Source organism: Ursus americanus, chromosome 28 (assembly GCF_024610735.1).
Source record: "Ursus americanus isolate L20-20 chromosome 28, mUrsAme1.1.p, whole genome shotgun sequence".
NCBI lineage: Eukaryota > Metazoa > Chordata > Mammalia > Carnivora > Ursidae > Ursus > Ursus americanus.
Window position 1 is genome coordinate 5,172,025 of NC_142154.1, and position 24,006 is coordinate 5,196,030.

The 24,006-nt window shown below is 63.1% G+C and overlaps 2 protein-coding genes across 2 annotated transcripts; both read left to right on the plus strand.

The window, feature by feature from the left end:
• Positions 1–1,048: 1,048 nt before the first annotated feature.
• FURIN (furin, paired basic amino acid cleaving enzyme) lies at positions 1,049–12,513 on the plus strand. The gene is made up of 16 exons (XM_045813073.2): positions 1,049–1,309; positions 4,837–5,174; positions 5,565–5,663; positions 5,753–5,848; positions 6,188–6,316; positions 6,425–6,501; positions 6,747–6,835; positions 7,334–7,506; positions 7,890–8,102; positions 8,556–8,656; positions 8,778–8,881; positions 8,970–9,087; positions 9,196–9,375; positions 9,796–9,920; positions 10,038–10,148; positions 10,347–12,513. The coding sequence occupies exons 2-16, from the start codon at positions 4,998–5,000 to the stop codon at positions 10,934–10,936; spliced, it is 2,382 nt and encodes a 793-aa protein (XP_045669029.1). The 5' UTR covers positions 1,049–1,309; positions 4,837–4,997; the 3' UTR covers positions 10,937–12,513.
• A 717-nt stretch (positions 12,514–13,230) lies between these two features.
• Positions 13,231–22,977, plus strand: FES (FES proto-oncogene, tyrosine kinase). Its single transcript, XM_045813109.2, has 19 exons — positions 13,231–13,512; positions 13,955–14,170; positions 14,343–14,516; positions 15,869–15,965; positions 16,092–16,275; positions 17,621–17,758; positions 17,832–17,951; positions 18,119–18,241; positions 18,387–18,573; positions 18,695–18,778; positions 19,343–19,552; positions 19,871–19,993; positions 20,392–20,445; positions 20,901–21,019; positions 21,316–21,410; positions 21,497–21,620; positions 21,848–22,005; positions 22,100–22,222; positions 22,636–22,977. Exons 2-19 carry the CDS (start codon positions 13,964–13,966, stop codon positions 22,776–22,778), a joined length of 2,463 nt encoding a protein of 820 aa, XP_045669065.1. The 5' UTR covers positions 13,231–13,512; positions 13,955–13,963; the 3' UTR covers positions 22,779–22,977.
• The last annotated feature ends 1,029 nt before the right edge of the window (positions 22,978–24,006 follow it).

Consider the following 24,006-nt stretch of genomic DNA (forward strand, 5'->3'; position numbering starts at 1 on the left):
TTTCTTTCTCAGCTCAAGCAGTGGCAGCCTCAGCCAAGTAGCACAGACGTTTTCTAGGGCAGGGACCCAGGGAGGGAGAGGAGCCCGTTGGTATATTGCAAGTAGCTTGGATTCAGGCTCTGCCAAAGCCCCAGATTTCGTCCAGGCTCTGAGGCCTGCTAGTTAGGGGACCTTGGGCAAATTATTTAACTTTGTGCTCCTCAGTTTTCTTATCTGTAAAATGGGATTAATAATGTCAGCTAGGAAGGATTATGTGGATTAAATAATGTACTTAAGAAGGAGGTAATGTAAAGTGACTGTCCCGGTGCCTGGCTCGCGGTTGGTGTTTAAAAAAAAAAAAAAAGTAAAAAAAAAGTAAAAGGCGTGGGCTGCTGGTTCAGCTTATCCACCTGTCTATATAGATGCAAACAGTCGTGACTCCTCTAACAGTAGGCCTTGGGAAGGTGTGCCCCGCCTGAAGTCTGTCCTCAGGGGGAGCTACCCCAGGTCGGTCACACCTGGACACTTAACTGGGTCATGCCCAAATTCCTGGCTCAGGAATGGGGCAGTCGTGGGGGTTGGGGGGAGGGGGAGAGGGCCGGCTCCCCCACAATCCAGCCGACACAGCTCGGAGTGCCTCCTCAAGCCCTTGGCAGCCAGAGCCGAGGGTTCCGAGTTCGGGTCTCCACTGCCGCCTGCCCCGGGAGCTCGGGGCGCTTAGAGCCGGGGGCGCGGGCAGCCGGGCTGGGGCGGGGGTGGGGGATGGAAGTGTGGGGACGCGCCGGGCGGCCGCCAGGGCTTTGGGATCTCCGGCCCCACTTTCTACCTGCCCCTACCGGGAGCCGGAGGCAGCGGGCGCCCCAGAAGGCCGCAGGGCCTGGGCTCGGGGCCCCGCGCTCTGGGCGCGCGCAGCTCCGGCTCCGAACGCCGGCCGGGGCGCGGGCGGCATGGGCGGTGGACCGGCGGCGGCGGCGGCGGGCTGGGAGCGCGGAGGTGGCGCCGCGAGGGGGAGGGGCGCGGCGGCGGAGGAGGAGGAGCCCGGGCCGCCGCAGCCGCTGACAGCGACGGGAGTAAACAAGCAGCGTCGCCGGGGCCCGGCCGCTGCCCCCGCCCGCTCTGGAGCCGGAGCCCAGGCCGAGCCCTGCCCCTGGTCGCGGGCCGGGCCGAGGCCGCCCGCCGCGCCTCCCCGCCTCCGCGCGGTGACGCTGCTGCTGGGCGCGGGGACGGCGCCGAGCCCAGGCCCCCCGCCGCCGGGCTCTCCGCTCGGCCGAGGGGCGCCCGAGCCGCCGCGGCGCTCGCCTGGAAAAGTTACCCGCCCGGGCTCCCTCGGGTAAGCAGGAGGGCGCGCGGCCCGGGGAGGCAGCGCGCCGGGGCGCGGGGGCGCCGGGCCCGGAGAGAGCCGGCCGAACTGGGCCGCTGTGTCCCGGGAGCGGGCTCCGCGGCCCCGGCGCCCCGGCGGGGGAGGGTCGGGGCCGTCCTGACCCGGGCCCCCAGGCCCCGGCTGCCCGCCCGGTGTTCGGAACTGGCTCGGGGGCCGGCCCGAGGGTGGAGCCGCGGGGAGCAGGAAGGGCGCCCTGCAGCCCACCTGAGCGCGCCGGGCCTGGCTCGGCCCCCGACCCCTGCCCGTGCCGGTACTTTTCCGCTTGGGGCCGGGGCGAGCCCTCTGACCTCAGGAAGCGTCCGCGGGGCCCCCGCTGGGGGCGGGATGGGGAGAGAATTCCAGAGGCGCCGGGTGCTCCCGCCTCGCCGCCGGGGGCCGCCGCCGGCTCGCCCACTCCGCGGCCGGGGAGGGGAGGAACGGCTGGTCGCCGGGCGGAGGGGATTATTCCCGGCCCGGCCTCGCCCCCGCCCGCACACCTGGGCGACCGAGACTCAGGTGCGGGTTCCCCGGGCTCCGGGAGGCTGGCTCAGGGAGGTGCTCGGGCTGCCTCCCGCCGAGGCCTGGCCCAGGCCCCTGCTGCCCCCGTGGGGTGGCTGGACTGCGGGGCTCCCTGCTTGCCAGACAGGTCTGACAGCAGTCACTTGTCTGATCTGTACCTGCTATCCGCGTGCCCGGGGTGGGGGGTGGGGTGCAGACCCTCTGCCGGGGAGGTGTTGGAATTCTATTTTTGACTTGGGAAGTGTGAGGGGAACCCAGGTGATGTGGCCTAGTGAGGGCTGGGCAGCTGCTGGCCAGGTGTGGACACAGCGCATGAGAGTAGCCAAGCTTGACGTGTCTCAGCCAGAGCAGCCCAAATTTTACTGTTTCCTATATGGGGCTTTCACGTAAGATTTGATTTTTTTTTAAAAAGGATTATGTGGCTTTAAAAAAAAAGTTTGAAAATCTCAGATCTAGCAGTTTTTACCACCAAGGAAACTGAGGCCCAGAGAGAGGAAGTAACTTGTTTGAGATCACCCAGCACATGAGTAGTTGAGCAGAGGGGAAATCAGAATTTCAGGGGAGCCTCTCAGTGCCCATAGCAAGACCTGGCTTGGTGTCTCTTCTGGAAGGAGAGACTGGGTCTTGTCCACACCAGACCCTCAGCAGCCCGGCCGGGGGTAGGTTCAGTTTGAGGCTTCGGAGCGGCTCTCTGTGTCGGAGGTTCCTGGGACCTCTGGAGAAAGGACTTTGCCTAAGAACACAGCCAGGAAGAGCACTCCCTGCTCTCTCTGTGTGGCTGCAGCCCAGAGCCCAGTCCCATATGAGGGGGCATCACAGGAGGCTAGAAATACAGCAAGTGGGGTGGGGGGGCAGTTAAGCTGAACTGGGACTCATAGGGTGAGTCAGAGTCTGGGATGGGGGCGGGGAGAAGCCCATTCATTCATTGTTCTCAGCGCCTGCTCTTTTGGGAGAGAGGGGGGTGGGAAATCTTCCCTCATCCAGGATGCTGAGGTAGGGCTGTCTGGGGGCTTCGGGGCTCTTCGGAAGCCATATCCACAGCTCCCCGTGGCAAGGGATGCTGGGCAGAGGGAGGCAGGCCCTTTCTTGGGGGATTGTTGGGTTGTGCCTGAAGCTGGCTTTCTTTTTGGGTGCAGCAGGGTAATTAAATAGTTGGTTAATCACCTTTAACGCCTAGCAGCTGCAGCTCCATTCACCATGTGCCGGAACCCGGGCTAGACCCAGATGAGCCCATCTTGATTTGGGGGCTTCGGCAGGGCTCACAGCACTGTGGTCCGGGGCAGCTTTACTTGCCATCTGGACCCAAGAGGCGGCTGTTGCAGTGGGCAGAAGGGGCCTTGTTCCTTTGTGGCTCTGCCCTCAGGGCCCCACATCCTCTGAGAGGCTTGGGGTCCCTTCACACCCTAGGGCCACCCAGCCATTGCTAAGACTGGCTTTCTGGAACTTGGACGCCCAAGGCATCATGGGCCCATCCTGGAGCCCCATGGACTCTGCCCCATTCAGGGTGAGGAGGAGCCGTATTGTGGATGCCTCCTGCCATCAGCTGTCAGGTTATTTTGGTGTAAACTGAAAATACCCTGGGAATTGTGTGTTGAGTCCCTCCCAGCCTGCAGGGTGGGACTGCAGTAGGAGTGGCCAGTGAGGCTGGCTGTGGCCGAGGGTAGCCCCTGGAGGGGCAAGGTTTCCCAGTGGCGAGCCCGCCTGCCCAGCTGCCCACGGTCTGGGTGAGCTGGGAAGCTTCGTTTTTGCCGTCTGGCAGAGTGGCCTCCTTTGGGTCTGGGAGCGGTGGGGGCATCCGGGGCCCTGTGGGCAGGCTCTCTGCTCACTGAGCTTGGCACTGAGACAGGACAGGACAGAGACAGGACCTCTGGCAGCCCCACTGGGGCCTCCCCCAGCTTCTCCCCACCCCAGGGGCTTGGCTTCGGGTTAGTCAGGGGCCCTATGTGGGGACAGTTATGTGGCCCCGGGCAGAGAGGTCCCGCTGTCTGTTTGCTGAAGGAGGAAAAACAACACGCAGACTATTGATTCAGCCTCACCTTGGCGCTCCTGGCTCAGCAGCCAGTGTTTGCCCTGGCTGCCCAGGGCTCAGATTACGCAAGGCTGGTGGGCGTGGAGTGCAGGGGGGCTGCTGGGGGCCCCTGCGCCCAGGCCTGGGCAGGGCTGGGTGGCCCCAGTGTTTCCCAGGAAACAGCCTAAAAAGAGTCTGGGCCCCTGACTTTGCTGATGGCCAGCACTCTGGGGTCTGCCCGGGAGGGAGGTGAAGCCCTGGGATCCTCTATGCTCAGCCCCCAAAGCCCCATCCCTCCTCGGGTCACCCACTGTTTCTTCCCATAGGGCTGTGGGTCTTGGCAGGTAACTCCCTATGGCTGGGTCTGCTTTGCTGAACCAGGATCCCCTGGTGAGCTGCATAGACACCACCCATTAAAAAACTTTGAAAAGCCAACATTTTATAAAATATACCTAGGTAATTTGGAAAATATACAATGACACAAGAAAATAACAGTTATTCATAATCGTCACCATCTTGAGAGAATCGTTAACGTTTTAGCATGTGTCCTTCCAGATTTTGTTTTGTGGTTATATATAAATACACATGTAAAAATAGTTCTTTAAAAACAAAATGGGGTCATGTGTACATACTGCTTTATAACCCATCTCTTTTTTACTTGGATTGTGGTGAACATTTATTCTGTTGTTGTTTCTGATTTTGGATGACTCAAGCCCGATACTCTTCATCCCACTTCCGTATTCTTGTGTGGAGAGAGACTTAGGAGCCGTGTGTGTGTGTGTGTGTGTGTGTGTGTGTGTGTGTGGAGGGGGGGTCCATCTGGCTGGCTGGCTGACCTTGGGGGGGCTGGATTCTCTTTCCAGGGACCCTTTTCAGGCCTAGATTGAGCCATGGAGGTGGGAAGGCAGCTTCAGCACATGGCTGGGGAGGGACTGACTGTCTCCCCCTCTTCCTCCCTTGTTCCCCTCAGAGCCGGCGGCACTCCTCCCCTCACAGCCCTGCCCTGCTCGGCCCCATGCCCCCGCCAGTCAGCCACGGGCCACAGGCAGTGAGCAGGCACGAGGGAGCCGAGGCCCTGTGACCAGGCCAAGGAGACAGGGGCTCCGGGGTCCCGGCCACCTGTCACCCCCCATGGAGCTGAGGCCCTGGTTGCTATGGGTGGTAGCAGCGGCAGGAGCCTTGGTCCTGCTGGCAGCCGACGCCCGTGCCCAGAAGGTCTACACCAACACCTGGGCTGTGCACATTCCCGGAGGCCCCGCCGTGGCTGACAGCCTGGCACGCAAGCATGGCTTCCTCAACTTGGGCCAGGTAGGTGCGCTGCCTGCCTGCTGGTCTATGCTCCATTGCCAGGGGGTGGGGTCAGCAAGGGCAGGGGTTCAGGGACCGGGACCGTGGGCTTATCTTCTCAGGGCCATCTGGGTAGGAGGCATGTTCTGGGTGGCTAGGGGAATGGGAGCGGTGGTTTGTCCTGCCCTTGGGCTTCCGACATAGGTTGTTCGGAGGACAAGACTATGCCAGGGAGGGTGAGTCCCTCTCCGTCCCCTGCACCTCCTGGCTGGGTCCTGGGCAGGGAGCACATGCCCCACCACCCCCTGGCGTCATGAGCCTCCCCTTGCAGCCGCTTGTCCACCCCCGTCCGCTGCCTCTCCGGGGACTGACAGATGGAAAGCCCAGCTCAGTCTCCCTGCTCTGTTGCAGATCTTCGGCGACTATTACCACTTCTGGCATCGAGCAGTGACAAAGCGGTCGCTGTCGCCTCACCACCCGCGGCACAGCCGGCTGCAGAGGGAGCCTCAAGTGAGTGCGGCCCCAGCCCCTCTCGCTGCCACCCTTCCCTTCCCACTCTCCTCCTCCACCCACACCGGCTCCCCCTCACTCCCTCGCAGGTGCAGTGGCTGGAGCAGCAGGTGGCAAAGCGAAGGACCAAACGGGATGTATATCAGGAGCCCACGGACCCCAAATTTCCCCAGCAGTGGTACCTGGTACGTGGCCTCCTCGGGTCATGGGTCCTCCTCCCCAGCGGCATCCATCTGGCCACTGAGGGCTCCGGTGGGAGGGGGAGGCTGACGTGGAGGCCTCCCCTCATCCTTCTTTCTCTCTGCCGAGCACTCTCTCCCTGCCCCTTCCTGCTAAGCCTGGGGGTTGCCCTTCCAGAGTTCTTCACGCTCCCATGGAGCCCAGGCAACCAGGGACGACACTGCAGGGGCAGGTGGAGAAAGAGGTTTTGGGGGGTGGTGAAGGGATTCTTCAGGGTACCCCTAACCTCACACAGCCAACCACATCTTGTAAGTGCTGGGGTGATGGGGCGGGTGTCTCTGCAGTCCGGCGTCACCCAGCGGGACCTGAACGTGAAGGAGGCCTGGGCTCAGGGCTACACGGGGCATGGCATTGTGGTCTCCATTCTGGACGATGGCATCGAGAAGAACCACCCAGACTTGGCAGGCAATTATGTGAGGAGGTGGGGAGGGAGGCAGTGATCCTGGTGAGGGCTGTCTCAGGGCGGTGCTGGTCTGCCACTGTGGTCAGACTGTTCCTGACGATGGCCGTGTCCTCTCCAGGACCCTGGGGCCAGCTTCGACGTCAACGACCAGGACCCCGACCCCCAGCCTCGGTACACACAGATGAATGACAACAGGTAAGCGATGGCAGGTCCCAGGCCCCTGCCTTCCTTCTCCATGAGGAAGCAGGGTGGAGCCCGGGGAAGACCCGCCCCCCCAGTAGGCTGCCTTTCCCGTAGTCGTGCTGCAGCTCCGGTCAGCACCCCTGCTGACCGTAGAGCGGAGAGCGTGGGAGAGGACCGAGGTCGTGGCCGGAGGGGTGTGCTAGGCTGCGCCTGCCGTGCTCTGTCCACCACTAATGCTGTGCTCTTGGCCCCGGCAGGCATGGTACGCGGTGCGCGGGCGAGGTGGCGGCGGTGGCCAACAACGGTGTCTGTGGTGTGGGCGTGGCCTACAACGCCCGCATTGGAGGTGGGTGCGGGCCTTGGCCACCCTGCCTGTGGGCAGGGCCCTGCGGGTGGGATTTTCTCCCATCCGGCCAGTGCCTGTCACTTTCGCACCGTGGCTCCGTTTGGCCACGTGGTTGTTCCTTAGAGGCTTCTTGACAACTCAGAGCTGAGGCACTTGTGCCGTGGGGCAGGGTGAGGGCTTCTTAGCACTCCCTGAGTCCCCACCGCCCCCTCTGAGTCCTTGCGTGGCAGGCCTTGATGGCCACGCTCCCTAGGGAACCCAGAGGCTTGTTCCAAGCCAGGCTGTGTGGTTGAGGGCAGGGTGTGTTCTCGTTCTCCCTTCCGGCCCTTGTCCTGGAGAGGCAGAAGCAGGCCCGGGGTTAGGGGCTCCGGGCTCCCCAGCACCGGCCTCTGCCTTCCCCTGCGCATTCTCTGGGGGCAGGACTGGGTATGCTTTGGGGGGTGCCCCTGGCAGCTGGACCCACGCAGCATCCCTCTCCTCACCCCCCTCCGCGGCCAGGGGTGCGCATGCTGGACGGCGAGGTGACGGACGCGGTGGAGGCTCGCTCGCTGGGCCTGAACCCCAACCACATCCACATCTACAGCGCCAGCTGGGGCCCCGAGGACGATGGCAAGACCGTGGATGGGCCTGCCCGCCTCGCCGAGGAGGCCTTCTTCCGGGGGGTTAGCCAGGTGTGCGGGGGGGAGCGGGCCGTTTCTTCTATGTGTTTCTGTTCCTGTTTATTCTTGTGTTACACCTTAATTTTATACAAGGCTTATCTATTAAAATGTTAATGGACTAGACTGGTAGCAAAAGAGAAAAATAAGTGAAAATCACCCATCGTTCCAGCCCCTGCAGCCACCAGTCTGGGCATTTTGTTAGCAGCCCGGGTCTGTGGCTCGGCACAGACAGACAGACTTGCACAAGTGCCCGACGAAGTGGGGGTCTCACAGGGTGCAGAGTAGGGCGGCACGTGTGGATGAGGGGCCCTTAGGGGTGGAGCCCCAGCAGCACCCTCCCGCTAGGCCTCCCCCGCGCCCTGTCTGCGAGTGACCCTGGCCCGCTCTGTCCGCAGGGCCGCGGGGGGCTGGGCTCCATCTTTGTGTGGGCCTCGGGGAACGGGGGCCGGGAACACGACAGCTGCAACTGTGACGGCTACACCAACAGCATCTACACGCTGTCCATCAGCAGCGCCACGCAGCTCGGCAATGTGCCCTGGTACAGCGAGGCCTGCTCGTCCACACTGGCCACCACCTACAGCAGCGGCAACCAGAACGAGAAGCAGATCGTGAGTCCCGCTCTGGGGTGGGAGGGGGAGCCGGGGCTGCTTGCTGGCTCTGCCCCCGGGGCAGGGGGGCCTGCTTCCCGGACCACATGTGGCTGGGGGATGGTGTCCCAGACGTCGTGGAACGGGAGCCGGGGGCTCTCTGAGACTGGGAATGGGGCCGCAGGGCTGTCTGAAGCCCCTGAGAAGTGCAGATTCTTTCTAAAGATGTGCATGGCTCTGAATGGTTCCAACCTGGAGTTTAATCCCTCGTGCCTTAGGAAACTGAGGCCTAGAGAGGGCCAGGCATTGGCCTGTTCACAGCCAGTAAGCAAGGCAGCAGCTGGGCCGAGGTGTCCTGGCCCTGGCTCCCCTGCCATCTGTTGGTGCTCTGGGCCTGTGGGCAGAGCAGGGGCAGGCAGGTGGGCCCTCTAGTCCCTCCCCCAGCACAGGCCCAACACACTGTTCTCCTGGTAGGTGACCACGGACTTGCGGCAGAAGTGTACCGAGTCGCACACGGGCACCTCGGCCTCTGCCCCCTTGGCAGCCGGCATCATTGCTCTCACTCTGGAAGCCAAGTAAGTCCGTGGGGGCTGAGAAGCAACCTTGTCCCCACCAGCGCCCCCTGCAGGGCAGCCCTTGACCTCCAGCTTTTCTCTAAGGAGCCTGAGCCCCGGCCTCTCCCTCCTGTCTTTGCAGTAAGAACCTCACCTGGCGGGACATGCAGCACCTGGTGGTACAGACCTCAAAGCCCGCCCACCTCAATGCTAACGACTGGGCCACCAATGGTGTGGGCCGGAAAGGTGAGGACAGGGTGGCCCCGTGTGCAGGGCCGGGGGAGGGTGGGGGGCCCTCTGCTTCCCAGCTGACCCCACCTTCCCTGCCCTGCAGTGAGCCATTCGTATGGCTACGGGCTGTTGGACGCAGGTGCTATGGTGACCCTGGCCCAGAACTGGACGACGGTGCCCCCCCAGAGGAAATGCATCATCGACATCCTCACTGAACCCAAGTGAGGCCTGGACTCAGGCTGGGAGGGGTGGGTGGGGCCTGAGGCTCGCAGGGGGTACGGCCCCTCCCTCCTGGCCAGGGTGGCAGAGCGTCCCTGCTGTCTGCACAGGGACATCGGGAAGCGGCTGGAGGTGCGGAAGACGGTGACCGCCTGCCTGGGGGAGCCCAGCCACATCACACGGCTGGAGCACGCGCAGGCCCGCCTCACCCTGTCCTACAATCGCCGTGGCGACCTGGCCATCCACCTGGTCAGCCCCATGGGCACCCGCTCCACCCTGCTGGCTGCCAGGTACCTGCCCCCTCCCCTGCCAGCTGGTCCTGTCCCTCACACTCACACACATTCATTCGTGCACTCATAACCTCCTGGACTTGGCACTGAGTCTTAGTGGCCACCATGTTCTTTTTGGTGGGGATGCTGTTGGCACTTAAGAGGGATGGTTTTGCCCTAAGAGACTGTCCCACCCCTGGCTTCTACTCATTACATGCCAGTAGTGTGCCTTCTCGCATGTAGCAAGCACCTTGCACGTTTCCAGAATCTTCTGCTTGAGAACGTCTGGCCTACTGGGAAACAACAGCTACAGGCATTTCCAGCCCAGTGGGGTTGGCTCTGCACTGGGGGAGGGGTATGGTCCACGTGTTGTGGCCTTGGTGTCCCCTGGCTGGGGTCTCCCAGAGGCCTCTGACAGCCATGGGCACCCTCCTCCCCCAGGCCACACGACTACTCCGCAGATGGGTTTAATGACTGGGCCTTCATGACAACCCATTCCTGGGATGAGGACCCCTCTGGCGAGTGGGTCCTGGAAATCGAAAACACCAGCGAAGCCAACAACTATGGTACCGGGGATGTTTGAGGACTAAGGGGGGACAAGGAAGGGAGCTGGCGGGCTCTGGGGTTCCAGGAGCGGTGCCAGTGCTCCCTAACTCCTGCCTCCTCCCCCCACCCTGGAATAGGGACACTGACCAAGTTCACCCTCGTGCTGTATGGCACGGCCCCTGAGGGGCCGCACACACCTCCTGAGAGCAGTGGCTGCAAGACCCTCACGACCAGCCAGGCCTGTGTGGGTCAGTAGTGGTTGCTGTTGGGGTTTGGGGACCTGAGGTCTGGGGGGATGGCTCACAGAGGGGACCTCTCCTGAAGCCCAGGGCTAGGAGGAACAGGGTTGGAAGAGACCCGGGGCTGACCACCGTTCTGGGGCTGGAGGCTGTTCGGGGCCGCCACGCCTGCGTGGCTGACACCCCCCTCCTCCCCCGTGCCCGCAGTGTGCGAGGAAGGCTTCTCCCTGCACCAGAAGAGCTGTGTCCAGCACTGCCCGCCAGGCTTCACTCCCCAAGTCCTCGATACGCACTATAGCACCGAGAACGACGTGGAGATCATCCGGGCCAGCGTCTGCGCGCCCTGCCACAGCTCATGTGCCACCTGCCAGGGGCTGGCCCCCACAGACTGCCTCAGCTGCCCCAGCCATGCCTCCCTGGACCCTGTGGAGCAGACGTGCTCCCGGCAGAGCCAGAGCAGCCGCGAGTCGCCCCAGCAGCAGCCGCCGCGGCCGCCCGCAGAGGTGGAAGCGGAGCCCCGGCCGCGGGCAGGGCTGCTGCCCTCACACCTGCCCGAGGTGGTGGCCGGCCTCAGCTGCGCCTTCATCGTGCTCGTCTTCGTCACTGTCTTCCTGGTCCTGCAGCTGCGCTCCGGCTTCAGCTTCCGGGGGGTGAAGGTGTACACCATGGACCGTGGCCTCATCTCCTACAAGGGGCTGCCCCCCGAAGCCTGGCAGGAAGAGTGCCCATCTGACTCAGAAGAGGACGAGGGCCGGGGCGAGAGGACCGCCTTTATCAAAGACCAGAGCGCCCTTTGACGAGCGCCTACTGCCTGCCCCTTCAAGCCCATCCCCTCCTTGGGCACTTTTTAATTCACCAAAGTATTTTTTTATCTCGGGACTGGGTTTGGACCCCAGCTGGGAGGCGAGAGGGGCAGAAACGGCTTCCCACCCTACCTTTGGGCCCCCTGGCTGCCTGAGGTGGGGCCCAGGACCAGCTGGGGAACCGGGGAGGGCCTCACCCCACCTCCAGCACCCCTTCCATGTGGAGAAAGGAGTGGAACCTTTAGGGCAGCTTTCCAAGGTCCAGGCCCCAGCCGGAGTTCCCTGCGGAGTGAAGAGGGTCAGCCCTTCTCTTTTGGGATTCCTGACCCGGGCTGCAGCTCTTGTCCCTTCCCTGTTCCTCTAAAGCAATAATGGTCCCCATCCAGGCAGCAGGGAGGCTGGCCTAGGGGGTATTTGAAGGAGGAGGCCACCTCTCCAAGGGCTTTTGTATCCCCGACCCTGTCCCCCACGTCTGGTGAGCCTCTTGAGGAAGCGGTGATCAAAGGAAGGGACCAAGGCAAGGCAGGTGCTTCCAGGGTGCGCACACGTGCGCACGCAAGTGTGTGTCCCTTTGCCCACCTCCACCACAGCTGGCTGCCCGCCGAGCGTGGCTGGCCTGACCGAGCCCCGTGCTGGTGTCCTGACCACCCTACCTTCTCGGGCCCCCTCCCCTCCCGCCAGGGCCCAAGTCCCTGTTTTCTGAGCCCGGGGCTGCCTGGGCTGTTGGCACTCACAGTCCCGGAGCCCCTGGGTGGGTGGTGGGGAGGGACGGTGGCCCAGCCGGCCTCTCCCACCTCCCACCCGATGCTGCTTTCCCCTGTGGGGATCTCAGGGGCTGTTTGAGGATATATTTTCACTTTGTGATTATTTCACTTTAGATGCTGATTTTTTTTTTTTTTTGTATTTTTAATGGGGGTAGCAGCTGGACCACCCACCTTCCCAGACCCACTGTCCACTCTGCTGTTCCCCCAGCTACCCTGGCCCTGAGGTGTGGGGGGCTGCAGCATGTTGCTGAGGAGTGAGGAGGAGTTGAGCCCCAAGTCCTGAAGAGGCAGGCGGGCAAGGGGTGGGCCCTAGAAAAGGGGATCGTGGTGGGAGGGGCAGGCTGTCATCCGTGTTTCAGATGGGGCTCATCGTGCCAAGGGCTCGTGGGTCACTGGTTCTCCAAGTGCCAGGGGTGGGCAGGTGGTGGCCCTGAGCCCCCTCCAACACTGTGCCCTTGTGGAGAAAGCACTGACCTGTTCTGCCCCCTTAAGTCCCCCTCTTCTGACGTGCCTTTTGCACCCCTCCCATTAGGACAATCAGTCCCCTCCCATCTGGGAGTCCTCTTTTCTTTCTCTCCCCTAGCCCTTCCTGGCACCCAGCCACCTGCCCAGGGGTGTCCCCTCCTCTCCCATCCCCCCACCCTTGTGGCCAGCCTGGCTGATTTTGTAAGATACTGGGTTGGTGCCCAGTGATTTTTTTTTTTTCTTGTAATTTAAACAGGCCCAGCATTGTTGGTTCTATTTAATGGACACGAGATAATGTTAGAGGTTTTAAAGTGATTAAATGTGCAGACTATGCAAACCAGGCCTGATCTCCAGCGTGGTGATGTTGTTCTTCCGAGGACCCTGGGACTGCATCCGGGATGGGGGCGGGGATTGGGGCCAGTTGATGTCCCGCTTGCCGCTTGCCTGTAGGTAGGCCCAAGTCAGGACTCTAAAGGCTGTCTCCCACCGAGTTCTAGGGCCTCCTTGGGGGAGCAGTGGGCTGTGGAAGGAGGCAGCAGCTGGGGACAAGCCCCAGGGCGTGGAACGTGGGAGCACCAAGAGTAGGACAAGCAGAGAGCTCCCACCCCCACAGGCCTGGTCTCCAATAGGGTGGTCCCCCTTGCTCAGGATCTCCCTTGGCTGTAGGGCTGAGGTCTATGGCGGGGCCTGACCGAACCAAGATAGGTGGTTGTTGCTGGCCGAGGTCCAGTCAGGAAACTCCATACCTGTCCCCTCCCCCACCCCAGCCCCTCCGCTGGCCCCGGCTTCCCTCGGGACAGGAAGCCCCTGCCTCGGGCCCGGGGAGTGGTGGCCGGTTCCCCAGACCGTGCCTGAGAAGGAGGCCTCTCCTCGGGGATATTTACTTGGAAATTTTATTCAAATGTTGGCTGGCGCCTGAGCTCTCCTTGGGGAATCCGATGGGGTGGGGAGGCCTGCAGCAGGCTTTCCCCTTCCCCTTCTGGGCCGCTCTGGCCGGGCGCCAGGCCCCCGCCGCGCCGCGGCCGCTTCCCCGCGCTCCCGGGCGCTGCCCAGGCCCTGGGGGCGCGGGCAGGCGGCTCTCCGCGCGGCCATTCTTCCCCGGCCCCCTCCTCCCTTCCGTTTCCGCGGCCGCGCGGCGCGCTGGGCAGGGGGGCCGGCAGGCGTCGGGGGCGCCGGCCCTGCCGCCCGCCCCTTCCCCTCGCCGGGCCCGCCCCGGCCGGCCAACTGAAACCGCGGCAGGAGGAAGCCGAAGCAGGAACTGGCCAGGGTCGCCCGGGCCGCAGTCGGACCGGAGTCGTACCGGAGGCGTCCTCGGCAGCCCCGGAGCAGCTGCCTGCGCGGGTAACTCCCGCCCCGAGCCCCAGGAGGCGCGGGCGGGCGCGGGGAAGTGGGGGGCGGCCACGGCCAGGGGTGCGGAGAGGGGGACACCCCCCCGGGTGGGGCGCGCGTGGCAGGGCAGGGGCCCGGCTCGAGCTGTGGCTGCCTGGAGCCCGGTGGAGGGTCCTGGGCACGCGGAGCCCCTGGGCAGGGTGCCTGGGTGGAGGGCCTGGGGAGGGAGGGGTCCCCTGGCGCCAGGCCTTGGCCCGGACACGGGAAGCGGTGAGGGCCCGTCCCAGGCCAAGTTGCCGTTTTGGACCTATGGCTGCATTCCAGCAGGACAGGACCCCACCTCCTGTCTGTCTGCAGCTCCTCTTTGGGGGGCAGCCCCCAGCCTCCCCAGCTGGCCCCTCCGCCTCCAGCTGCTGCCTTCCCCAGTGGTGGGCTCTCCTCTCTCTGTCCCCAGGACGGCACCATGGGCTTCTCTTCGGAGCTGTGCAGCCCCCAGGGCCACGGGGCAGTGCAGCAGATGCAGGAGGCTGAGCTGCGGCTCTTGGAGGGCATGAGGAAGTGGATGGCCCAGCGTGTCAAGAGCGACAGGGAATACGCAGGGCTGCTGCACCACATGTCCCTGCAGGACAGCGGAGGCCGGGGCATCAGCCCCAATAGCCCCATCAGTCAGGTGGGGCTTCTGTGGGACCCTAGGCCTCCTCGTCCCCTTCCTGTGGTGTCAGCTCTATCTGCCCGCCCCCTTCTTTTCCCGGAGCCCACTGGGGAGGGTTGGAGAATTGGCAGACCCGGGCTAGGGAGCCATTGTCCCCCACTCCCTGTCTCGCCTGCCCCGTGTCATACAGTCCTGGGCAGAGATCACCAGCCAGACGGAGGGCCTGAGCCGGTTGCTGAGGCAGCACGCGGAGGATCTGAACTCAGGGCCCCTGAGCAAGCTGGGCCTGCTGATCCGGGAGCGGCAGCAGCTGCGCAAGACCTACAGCGAGCAGTGGCAGCAGCTGCAGCAGGAGCTCAGCAAGGTGGGCAGGCGGCCCTGGGCTCCACCTGGCCAGTGCTGCCCGAAGGCTGACACAGAAGGGGCTGGTTTTGCACAAGAGCCCCTGGATTCACGGGGGGAAGTGCAAGTCCCTGACCGCAGGCCTGCCCCAGCTTCCGTCCCTCCTCCCGGCATGTGGGCTGGCCTGTAGCAAGGCCTCTCCTTGCATTTGCTATCACCTAACCTTGTGCCCAAGTAAAGTGCTGGGAGTCAAGGTGAGTGATGCAGCCATTGTCTGCGAAGCACGCAGGATCTGTGACCCACCTCCCACCCTGCGCCGGCCGGCTCTGGGGCCCGTGAGAGGAGTCGGGGTTAGTCTGTCTGCTGTTGGCCTAGGCAGGCTCCTCGCAAGGCAGCAGTGTGGCCCGCTGACACAGAGGTGTGAAGTCCGCCCGCCTGCCTTTGAGCCCTGCCCTGCTGCTCGGGCTAGTGGCTGAGTGATCGGAGCTGTTTGGCTGGCTGCTCAGCCTCTGGATTCTGTGCTGGTCAGCACCCCTGCACCACACCCCTTCCACCTGCGCCAAACGCAGCCTTCCCGCGGACCCACAGCGGCCCCTGCTGGCCACTGTCTGCCCTCCGGCGCGCTCCCCAGAAGCGCATCTACTGTTCCTAAAAGCACCTGCTTTTAGGGGGTACTTTTACTGGAACCCAGCCATGCCCAGTTGTTCGTTTTCCTATTACCCGTGGCTCTTACAGAGCTGTAGTGGCAGAGCTGAGTGATTTCAACAGAGGCTGTATGAGCCTAAAGTGCTTACCATCTGGCCCTTTGAGAAGTTCATCTCATCTTTCCATTAAGTTGTTATACCGACTGGGAAACTAAAGTTTAGAGGAAAGGGATGGAACTTACCCAAAGGATTCCAGTGCATAAACAGGGGAACTGGGTTAAGAACTTTGCTCTTGACCCTCCATTGTTCCTGCCACCAGGAACAGAATTTGCAGGACTTGGTGCAACGTGTAAATGCAGGGCCTCTTGTCAAAAAATTATGAAGAGTTTCAAGATGGCATCAAGAGAGCGTTAAACCAAGCCCAGGCCACACATGCCTGAGGCTGGGGCCTACCTGCCACCAGATGCCACTCCAGGTCAAGGAGGGCCAGGTGTAGCCTGCCCAGCCCACCGCTCTGTCTCCCCCAGGGGCCTGTCCTTAAGCCAGTTCCTCTGATCTCACTTCAGCCACAGAGGTTGGGCCCCAGAGGCCTCCAGGCGCTTCTTGGAGGACAGACTTAGATGCGCGGCCTGCCAAGATGGCGGGACCCGTGCAGGGCTTCACCTCGGGCAGAATTGTCCTGCGCCCCCGGGGACCCGCTCCCCCACACCAGCCCCTCCTCTCTCCCCAGACCCACAACCAGGACATCGAGAAGCTGAAGAGCCAGTACCGAGTCCTGGCGCGGGACAGCGCCCAGGCCAGGCGCAAGTACCAGGAGGCCAGCAAAGGTGTGTGGCTTCCCTTCCTGGAAGAGAGGGCCTCCCGAGCCAGCCCTGACCTGTCCACAGGGGCCCAGGGAGAGGGACCTGCCAGGCCTCTGTGCCGTCACCCACAGCCCCTCTCATCCCGGGCAGACAAGGACCGCGACAAGGCCAAGGACAAGTACGTGCGGAGCCTGTGGAAGCTCTTTGCGCACCACAACCGCTACGTGCTGGGCGTGCGGGCCGCGCAGCTGCACCACCAGCACCACCACCAGCTCATGCTCCCGGGCCTGCTGCAGTCGCTGCAGGACCTGCACCAGGAGATGGCCTGCATCCTGTAAGCGTGCTGCCCTGGTCACCCCTCCGCAGCCCCACAGACCTGCCGGGCCCAGAGGCCCAGTCCAGAAAATCTAGGCCTGTGACAGCGGCCGCGCAGTCACAGGAGAACGGGCTCTGGGCCAAGGTTTGGAGCCTGTCAGCTTCTATCCGGGTCACGTTATTCCAGGGTCCCGATTGTGAGGTTTCCTTGTGTTTATGGATCGCCGCTCTAGGCTCTGGGGTACGGCAGGGGACAATGGAGGCGAAAGCATCTGTCCTCTAGGATCTTTCATGGTGCTGGAGAGAGAAAAGAGAGCAACTTCCGTGGGTAGCACATGTGAGGCAGTAAGTGCTATGGAGAAAAATCAGACAAGGAAAGGCGATGGGAAGGCAGGGGCGGCGAGGCGGGCGGGGAGGAGGGACAGCTTTCAGTAGAGTGCTCTGGAAAAGCCTCAGAGGTACCAGAGCAAACCGAGTTGGGGGAGGGGGGATGGTTGGAGAAACACCCTTCCAGAAAGAGAAGGGCAGGTGCGTAGCCCCTGGGGTGGGAGAGTGCCTGAAATCCGGGAGCAGCAGCGCAGCCAGTGTAGCCCAGGCAGGGGGAGGGGAAGGCAGAGGCGGACGCAAGGCTGGCAGGGTCCAGGGCTTGGGGTGCTGCTGGGTGCTGGAGGGGCCAGCAGGCTGTTGTGAGGACGTGGGTGCTGCTGTGTTGAGAAGAGACTTGAGGGGACCAGGCCGAGGGCTGTTTCAGGAGTGCAGACCGCAGACCGCTGGGCCAGGGTGCTAGGTCCTGGGTGCACTGCCAAGGTGGGGTGAGGTGTGAGATGGAGTCCAGGGAAGATGGAGTTCCTGCTAACTTACTGGGACAGGTAGGGGAGAAACGGGTTCGGGAGACAAGAACAGGGGTTCGTGTTTCAATTCATGGAGTTAGGGTGTCTAAGGGACATCGAGCAGGACGTTTGCGTAGGTGCGTGGCTGCGTGAAGCTGGAGCTCGGGGAGGGCCTGGGACTGGACATGTAAGTGTAGGGCCCGCAGCACATTGGAACCCAGAGCCCCCGCCGTGGGGCTGGCTGCCCGGGACAGGCGCACCTGTGCTCCCATTTACTGAGCCGTTCATGTACACCCCATGTTCTGTCACTGGGTCCTTATCACAACTCCAGCGTCCCCATTATACACACCAGGAAGCAGAGATAAGGGAGACATTGAGTCACTTGCCTGTGGTCACTTGGCTGGCAAATGATGAGGGGGAGGGGGAGGGTCCGCCCCCCGGGCTGACTCCTCCAAACCCGGCGTCAGGGGCCCCGTGCCGCCCAACCCAACCCAGCCCGAGGCCCCATTGACCAGGGCTCCTGTCTGGGGGCAGGAAGGAGATCCTGCAGGAGTACCTGGAGATTAGCAGCCTGGTGCAGGACGAGGTGGCGGCCATTCACCTGGAGATGGCTGCAGCTGTGGCCCGCATCCAGCCCGAGACCGAGTACCAAGGCTTCCTGCGGCAGTATGGGTAAGCCCCTCCTTGCTCCTGCTGGGCACCGGGTTTCTGGCCTGTTCACTGACGGCACACCGTCCCCCTGAAGGTCTGCACCTGACATCCCACCCTGTGTCACCTTTGATGAGTCCCTGCTCGAGGAGGGCGAACCGCTGGAGCCGGGGGAGCTGCAGCTCAACGAGCTGACCGTGGAGAGCGTGCAGCACACGTGCGTGCGGGCTGGGCACTGGGCCGGGCTCTGGGCCGGGGCGGCCGGGGGTGGCCAGGGGCGGACGCCGTCTCTGCAGAGCTATGGCCAGGGGGCCAGGCTTGCTTGGCTCTGCGGGGGCGCCTCGGAGGGGCACAGCTCTAACACTGCCCTCGCTTCGGGCACAGGCTGACCTCAGTGACAGATGAACTGGCTGTGGCCACCGAGACGGTGCTCAGCCGGCAGGAGGTGGTCACTCAGCTGCAGCGCGATCTCCGGAACGAGGAACAGAACACCCATCCCCGGGAGCGGTGAGTGGGTTCGCCCATAGCAGCCTCCTGGCCCACCCTCCCTCTCGCCCGCCGGCCGACCGGGCCGACCGGGCCGGCCGCTGGCTGCCAGCTACGGGCTGAGCCCCTCTCTCCACCCCCGCCTCCCGCCCGGCCCCACCTGCAGGGTGCAGCTGCTGGCCAAGAAGCAGGTGTTGCAAGAGGCGCTACAGGGGCTGCAGGTCGCTCTGTGCAGCCAGGCCAAGCTGCAGGCCCAGCAGGAGCTGCTGCAGGCCAAGCTGGGGCAGCTGGGCCCTGGCGAGCCCCCGCCCGTGCTGCTCCTGCAGGATGACCGCCACTCCACGTCATCCTCGGTGAGCTGCCTGCTGCTGCCCGCCGCCGCCAGCCTCGCCTGCCCGCCGGGGGCGCGTTCCTCATTGTTGCCCTCCCCCTCCCCAAGCCCGGCCACCCGCTGACGTCTGTCCCTGGCCTCAGGAGCAGGAGCGAGAAGGGGGAAGGACACCCACCCTGGAGATCCTTAAGAGCCACATTTCGGGAATCTTCCGCCCCAAGTTCTCGGTGAGTGGAGCCCAGCCTGGGCCCACATCTCTGCCCTTCTCTAAGGGGTGGGCCAGGCCATGGGTCTCTGACATGTACCCCCTAAGCCCCTCCTGCCAGGATGTCTGGGGTTGATCACTAGGTTGCCCCAGAGAGGAGGCTCTGCCCAGAGGAGACGGTTTTTCTCGGGGAGTCCCCGCCTTCCCTGGGATTCCAGATTGTGTATGTCCCCAGATCTTGCCAGCCAGCACCTCCTTCCTGTCCACCCCAATGCGTGCTGCAGCCTTGTTCCCCCCGGCTCTCCCTGCTCTGGGAGTAGTTGGGCAGCTGGGGCCTGGAGGAAAAGGCAGAAGCCTGGTTTGAGATCAGCCAGCCTGGGCTCCCCATCCCAGCTCTGCCTAGCACGAGCCTGGCTCAGTCTGTTGCTTGCTCCGGGGGCTCTAATGCCACGCACGTGGTTTGTGAGGACGAGGGGCATAAGTGAGAGAGAGACAGACCCCCCCACCCCAGCTGACCCCCGTCTGTCCTGGTGGCCTCCCCTGGCAAACTGGCTGAATGACCCTTCCCCCTCCCCACCCCTGCCAGCTCCCTCCACCCCTGCAGCTCGTGCCAGAGGTGCAGAAGCCCCTGCATGAGCAGCTGTGGTACCATGGGGCCATCCCACGGGCAGAGGTGGCCGAGCTGCTGACACACTCCGGGGACTTCCTGGTGCGGGAGAGCCAGGGCAAGCAGGAGTACGTGCTGTCTGTGCTGTGGGATGGCCAGCCCCGGCACTTCATCATCCAGTCCACTGACGTAAGTGGGGCCTGGGCTCCGGCCTGCCCCGCCCCGCCTCCCACTCCACGGGGGAATGGCCTTGGGAGGGGAGGAACTTGCTGCTACATCCGATGCTTCCTTGGCGGAGCTGAAACGGGCCATAGAGAGCACGCAGTCCGTGCAACAAGCTAGAGGCACCGTCTTCGGCGCGGGTCCTCCCCGGAGGAAGGCTCCAGGCCTGTGGCACGGCATCAGAGAGCACCTTCTCTGCCGGCTCTGCCTCCCGTCCCTCATCTCCCGGGGCTCAGGCCCTCCCAGCAGAGGAGGCCATTGACCCTGGGTTCCCCTGCCCTGCAGAACCTGTACCGACTGGAAGGGGACGGCTTTCCCAGCATCCCTTTACTCATTGACCACCTGCTGCGCTCCCAGCAGCCCCTCACCAAGAAGAGCGGTATTGTCCTGAACAGGGCTGTGCCCAAGGTGAGCCTGTGCCCAGCCCCTCCCATGCCACCTATGCCACGCAGCATCAGAGCAGGAAGGGTTTCCCAGGTTCCTGTCTCTATACAGGGGCACAGCGTGATTCCTCACTCCTCGGGGCCAGCTTCCCTCCAGGTTTGGAATCTCAAGGCCACACCCATTCCATGGGACGCACACATACACGCAGGCAGAGCTGATAGTCCCTCAGTTAGGGCACCCGCCTTGTCCCCAAAGTCCTCTAAGTGTGATCCTGATACCGTCCAACGCCCATTTTTCAGACCAACAAACCGAGGTGCTAAGAAATGAAAAATATAGCATTGGTGGGGGGTGTCTGGTCCCTTGCAGGGCCCAGAACCCATTCCCCTCACTGACTTCCAACCCGCCACCCCCTCCTTCCCCAGGACAAGTGGGTGCTAAACCACGAGGACCTGGTGCTGGGTGAGCAGATTGGGCGGGTGAGTTGAGTGCTGCACCAGCCTCCTGGCTGCCTGATCTTTCCCTCCCCTACTTCCCCTGGCACCCCCGACGCCCCCTCACCCCACCCAGGCCTTTTCTCCTTAGGGAAGCGGTACGCTCTGTTCACACATGAGCTATAAAATACCTGCTAAGGAAAAAAGTCACTCTCTTAAGAATCGGAATGGTTTTTCAACCTAAGTGAAAGAGATTTGGGGGTTTTCTGTGTCACTTCTCCCTGTGAATATGGCAAGTCAGAGGTAACCTTTTCTGCCTATCCCGTGCGCACCCTCTTGGCTCCCCCAGCCAGGGGGTAAATCTCCTGTGGAGCATAGCTGAGCAGTCCGAGCGTGGGGGCCGGGAGGGGCGGGTGGGGACAAGATGAGGACAGGTGTCCAGCAGTGAAGAAGAGGACCACGGTCCAGGGACGACTGGTAGGAGCCTGAGACCCTTTCAGGGGAACTTTGGCGAAGTGTTCAGTGGACGCCTGCGGGCCGACAACACTCTGGTGGCGGTGAAGTCTTGTCGAGAGACACTTCCCCCTGACCTCAAGGCCAAGTTTCTACAGGAAGCGAGGTAGGTGGTGAAGTAACGATCCCACAGTTCCACACACAAAGGGTTTTCTCTGTGTGTGGCCTGAGGTAAAGTGCTTGACTTAACCCTCATGCCCCGTCCCCCATACCGTGCAGGTGGTACCCCCCACTTAGTGCCGAGGGGGAGAGGCTCCGTGACCCACCCGAGGTCACACGGCCAGGTCTGCTGGCCTCAGAGGCCACGCTCTCCTCTTCTGGGGCCTTCTCCCATCCTCCCTCGGGCTCCCTTGGGCTCCCGGGGCTCCCCGAGGTGGGCTTCTAAGCGGCGGTGCCCTCCAGGATCCTGAAGCAGTACAGCCACCCCAACATCGTGCGCCTCATCGGCGTCTGCACCCAGAAGCAGCCCGTCTACATCGTCATGGAGCTCGTGCAGGGTGAGCGGAGGAAGCCGGTGCCCCGCGGGGGTCGGGTGGGGGGCCTGCTGCCTGAGCTCACCCGGGCTTCCCCTGCCCACCCCCAGGGGGCGACTTCCTGACCTTCCTGCGGACTGAGGGCTCCCGCCTGAGGATGAAGACCCTGCTGCAGATGGTGGGGGACGCGGCCGCGGGCATGGAGTACCTGGAGAGCAAGTGCTGCATCCACCGGTGAGCCGGGCGCCCCCCCCCCCGCAGGGCCTCCCCGCCCCCTGCCCCCGGCGCCAGGCCTCGCTGGCACCCTGCCCCTGCCCTCGGGCCAGACACGTGCTCCAGACCTGGCAGCTGCCTATCCCTGTGAGCCAGGAGACCCAGGGGTGGGGCGCAGCTTTGTCCCTGGCTGTGCCCGGAGCGCCGGGCCAGGCAGGTGCCTCACAGATGCTGTCCTGCCCACCCAGGGACCTGGCGGCCCGGAACTGCCTGGTGACGGAGAAGAACGTCCTCAAGATCAGTGACTTCGGGATGTCCCGGGAGGAAGCCGATGGGATCTATGCAGCCTCGGGGGGCCTCCGACAAGTCCCCGTGAAGTGGACAGCCCCGGAGGCGCTTAACTACGGTACCTGGGCCTTACGCAGTCCGGCGGCCTGGAGGCCAGGCCTGCACTCTGGCCAGCTGACGTGGCCGGCCCGCTCACGCCTCCCTCCCTGCAGGACGCTACTCCTCTGAGAGCGACGTGTGGAGCTTCGGGATCTTGCTCTGGGAGACCTTCAGCCTGGGGGCCTCCCCCTACCCCAACCTCAGCAATCAGCAGACCCGGGAATTTGTGGAAAAGGGTAAGGCATCCCCGCACGTGGCCGCGTCAGAGCCACACCGCCTCCCCAGGGCCCGGCCAGGCTCCCCCGGGTCCCCTGACGGCCCCACAGGGCAGAGCAAGAGTCCTCCTGTAGCTGCCGCCGCCGAGCCAGCCCCCTTTTGTGCCAGGCCGGTGTAGCTCACTTCCCCTTCATAGCGAGGGCGAGGGCTGAACACGTCCCTTCTACAGACCCAACGAACAGGCTTGCAGAGGCTCACCGGCTGGCCCACGGTGGGACCGAGGTCAGAACCTCTGTGAGCCTGGGGCCCTGGAAGAGCGGCGCCCTGAGAACGGTGCCTCTTCATAAGCAGCCCCCTCTGCTCCCCGAATGCCCCCGAGGCTGCCGGTCCCCGGCCTCTCCTCACAGCTGGCATGCGGTGCCCGTCCCCACAGGGGGCCGCCTGCCCTGCCCGGAGCTGTGCCCCGACGCCGTGTTCAGGCTCATGGAGCAGTGCTGGGCCTACGAGCCCGGGCAGCGGCCCAGCTTCAGCGCCATCTACCAGGAGCTGCAGAGCATCCGCAAGCGGCATCGGTGAGGCCGGGCCCCTTCTCAAGCCGAGATCCTACCTGCATGTGGTCTGGCCCACGCTGTTGGAGGGCTCGTCCCCGTCCTGGCCCCCGGCCACTGGTATCCATGCTGCCGGCAGCCATGTAGCTCCGGTCGGCCGTGCCGTCCGGCGCCTGCCGGGCCTTCCCCTTCCAGGCGGGGCTAATAAAACCACTTGTGCCCACTGAGTGCTCGTGGCGTGCGCGCTCCTCCGGAGGGCAGGTGCGAGGAGGGATGGGGCCCGTGCCGGGGCCGCGGGGAAGGGGGAGGACAGGCAGTGTTCGCCGGGCAGAGCTGACGCAGCCCCCGGATGCGAGCCACGGGGAAGAGGGAGATGATTCACAGGCTTCTGACGCGTGGCAGGGTCTTTCCTGAAAGAGGGTCACAGGCAGAGGAGCAGAGCTGCGGGAAGAGTGGGGAGTTTGGAGACGTTGCCTTTCAGGGGCCTGTGGGGACGTAGGTGTGACAGAGACGTCGAGAAGCCCAGATGGAGGCAAAGGCCGGCCACTGACGGTGGAAAGTCATTAGCCGACAAAGGTTAGGGAGTAGCTGATGCCATGATGTGTGCGACAGTCCTCAGAGATTCAGGGGAGAGGGGAGGGGGGTCAGGGAAAGTGAGTTTCCCTGAAAGGGGACGGGGTGACTGAAGAGAAGGAACATGCTTCCCAGGGAATTCACCTGTCAAGACAAGTCTACTGAGCAATGGGGTAGCAGAGCGGGGAGCCCTCAGCTCCTCCTCTAAGCCTAGAAAGGGCCCCCCGAAATCTATAAAATCATCAGAAACTTTCCCAGCAGCTCCAGAGAAGGGCAAGAAGACAAAGAGTTGTGAACAAACTGAAAGACAGAAACCAGGAAACATCCCTCGCCCCAAAGAACAAGGCAACAAGAGCTTTGAGGTAAAATGGCCATCCCTCGAGAAAGCCGAGGAAGTAGTTCACATTTATTTTTGAAGGAGATAAAAACACTGTAACTGGTGTAAATAAGAGGAAATCAAGTTAGAGTGCGATTAAGAAAAAATACTAAGAAGTCTTTATCAGGGGAAGTGATAAAAAGCAGAACCAAGGAACTTCTGCTTCTGGGTCGGATGTGGTAGGTCTCCACAGGCCACTGCTCCCGTTGAAACAGAAGGAAACGAGATGGAAATCATCTTTTTAATTAAAAAAAAATTTTTTTTTAAGATCTTATTTATTTATTTCTGAGAGACAGAGCGAGTGAGC

Excerpts from the sequence above, each read along its gene's own strand:
- FURIN (XM_045813073.2), top strand. The coding sequence starts at position 4,998 with ATGGAGCTGAGGCCCTGGTTGCTATGGGTGGTAGCAGCGGCAGGAGCC. Across the intron at positions 9,088-9,195 it reads GACATCCTCACTGAACCCAA|GGACATCGGGAAGCGGCTGG; the intron begins GTGAGGCCTGGA and ends CTGTCTGCACAG. Across the intron at positions 10,149-10,346 it reads GACCAGCCAGGCCTGTGTGG|TGTGCGAGGAAGGCTTCTCC; the intron begins GTCAGTAGTGGT and ends CCGTGCCCGCAG.
- FES (XM_045813109.2), top strand. The coding sequence starts at position 13,964 with ATGGGCTTCTCTTCGGAGCTGTGCAGCCCCCAGGGCCACGGGGCAGTG. Across the intron at positions 14,517-15,868 it reads TGCAGCAGGAGCTCAGCAAG|ACCCACAACCAGGACATCGA; the intron begins GTGGGCAGGCGG and ends CTCTCTCCCCAG. Across the intron at positions 17,759-17,831 it reads GGCTTCCTGCGGCAGTATGG|GTCTGCACCTGACATCCCAC; the intron begins GTAAGCCCCTCC and ends GTCCCCCTGAAG.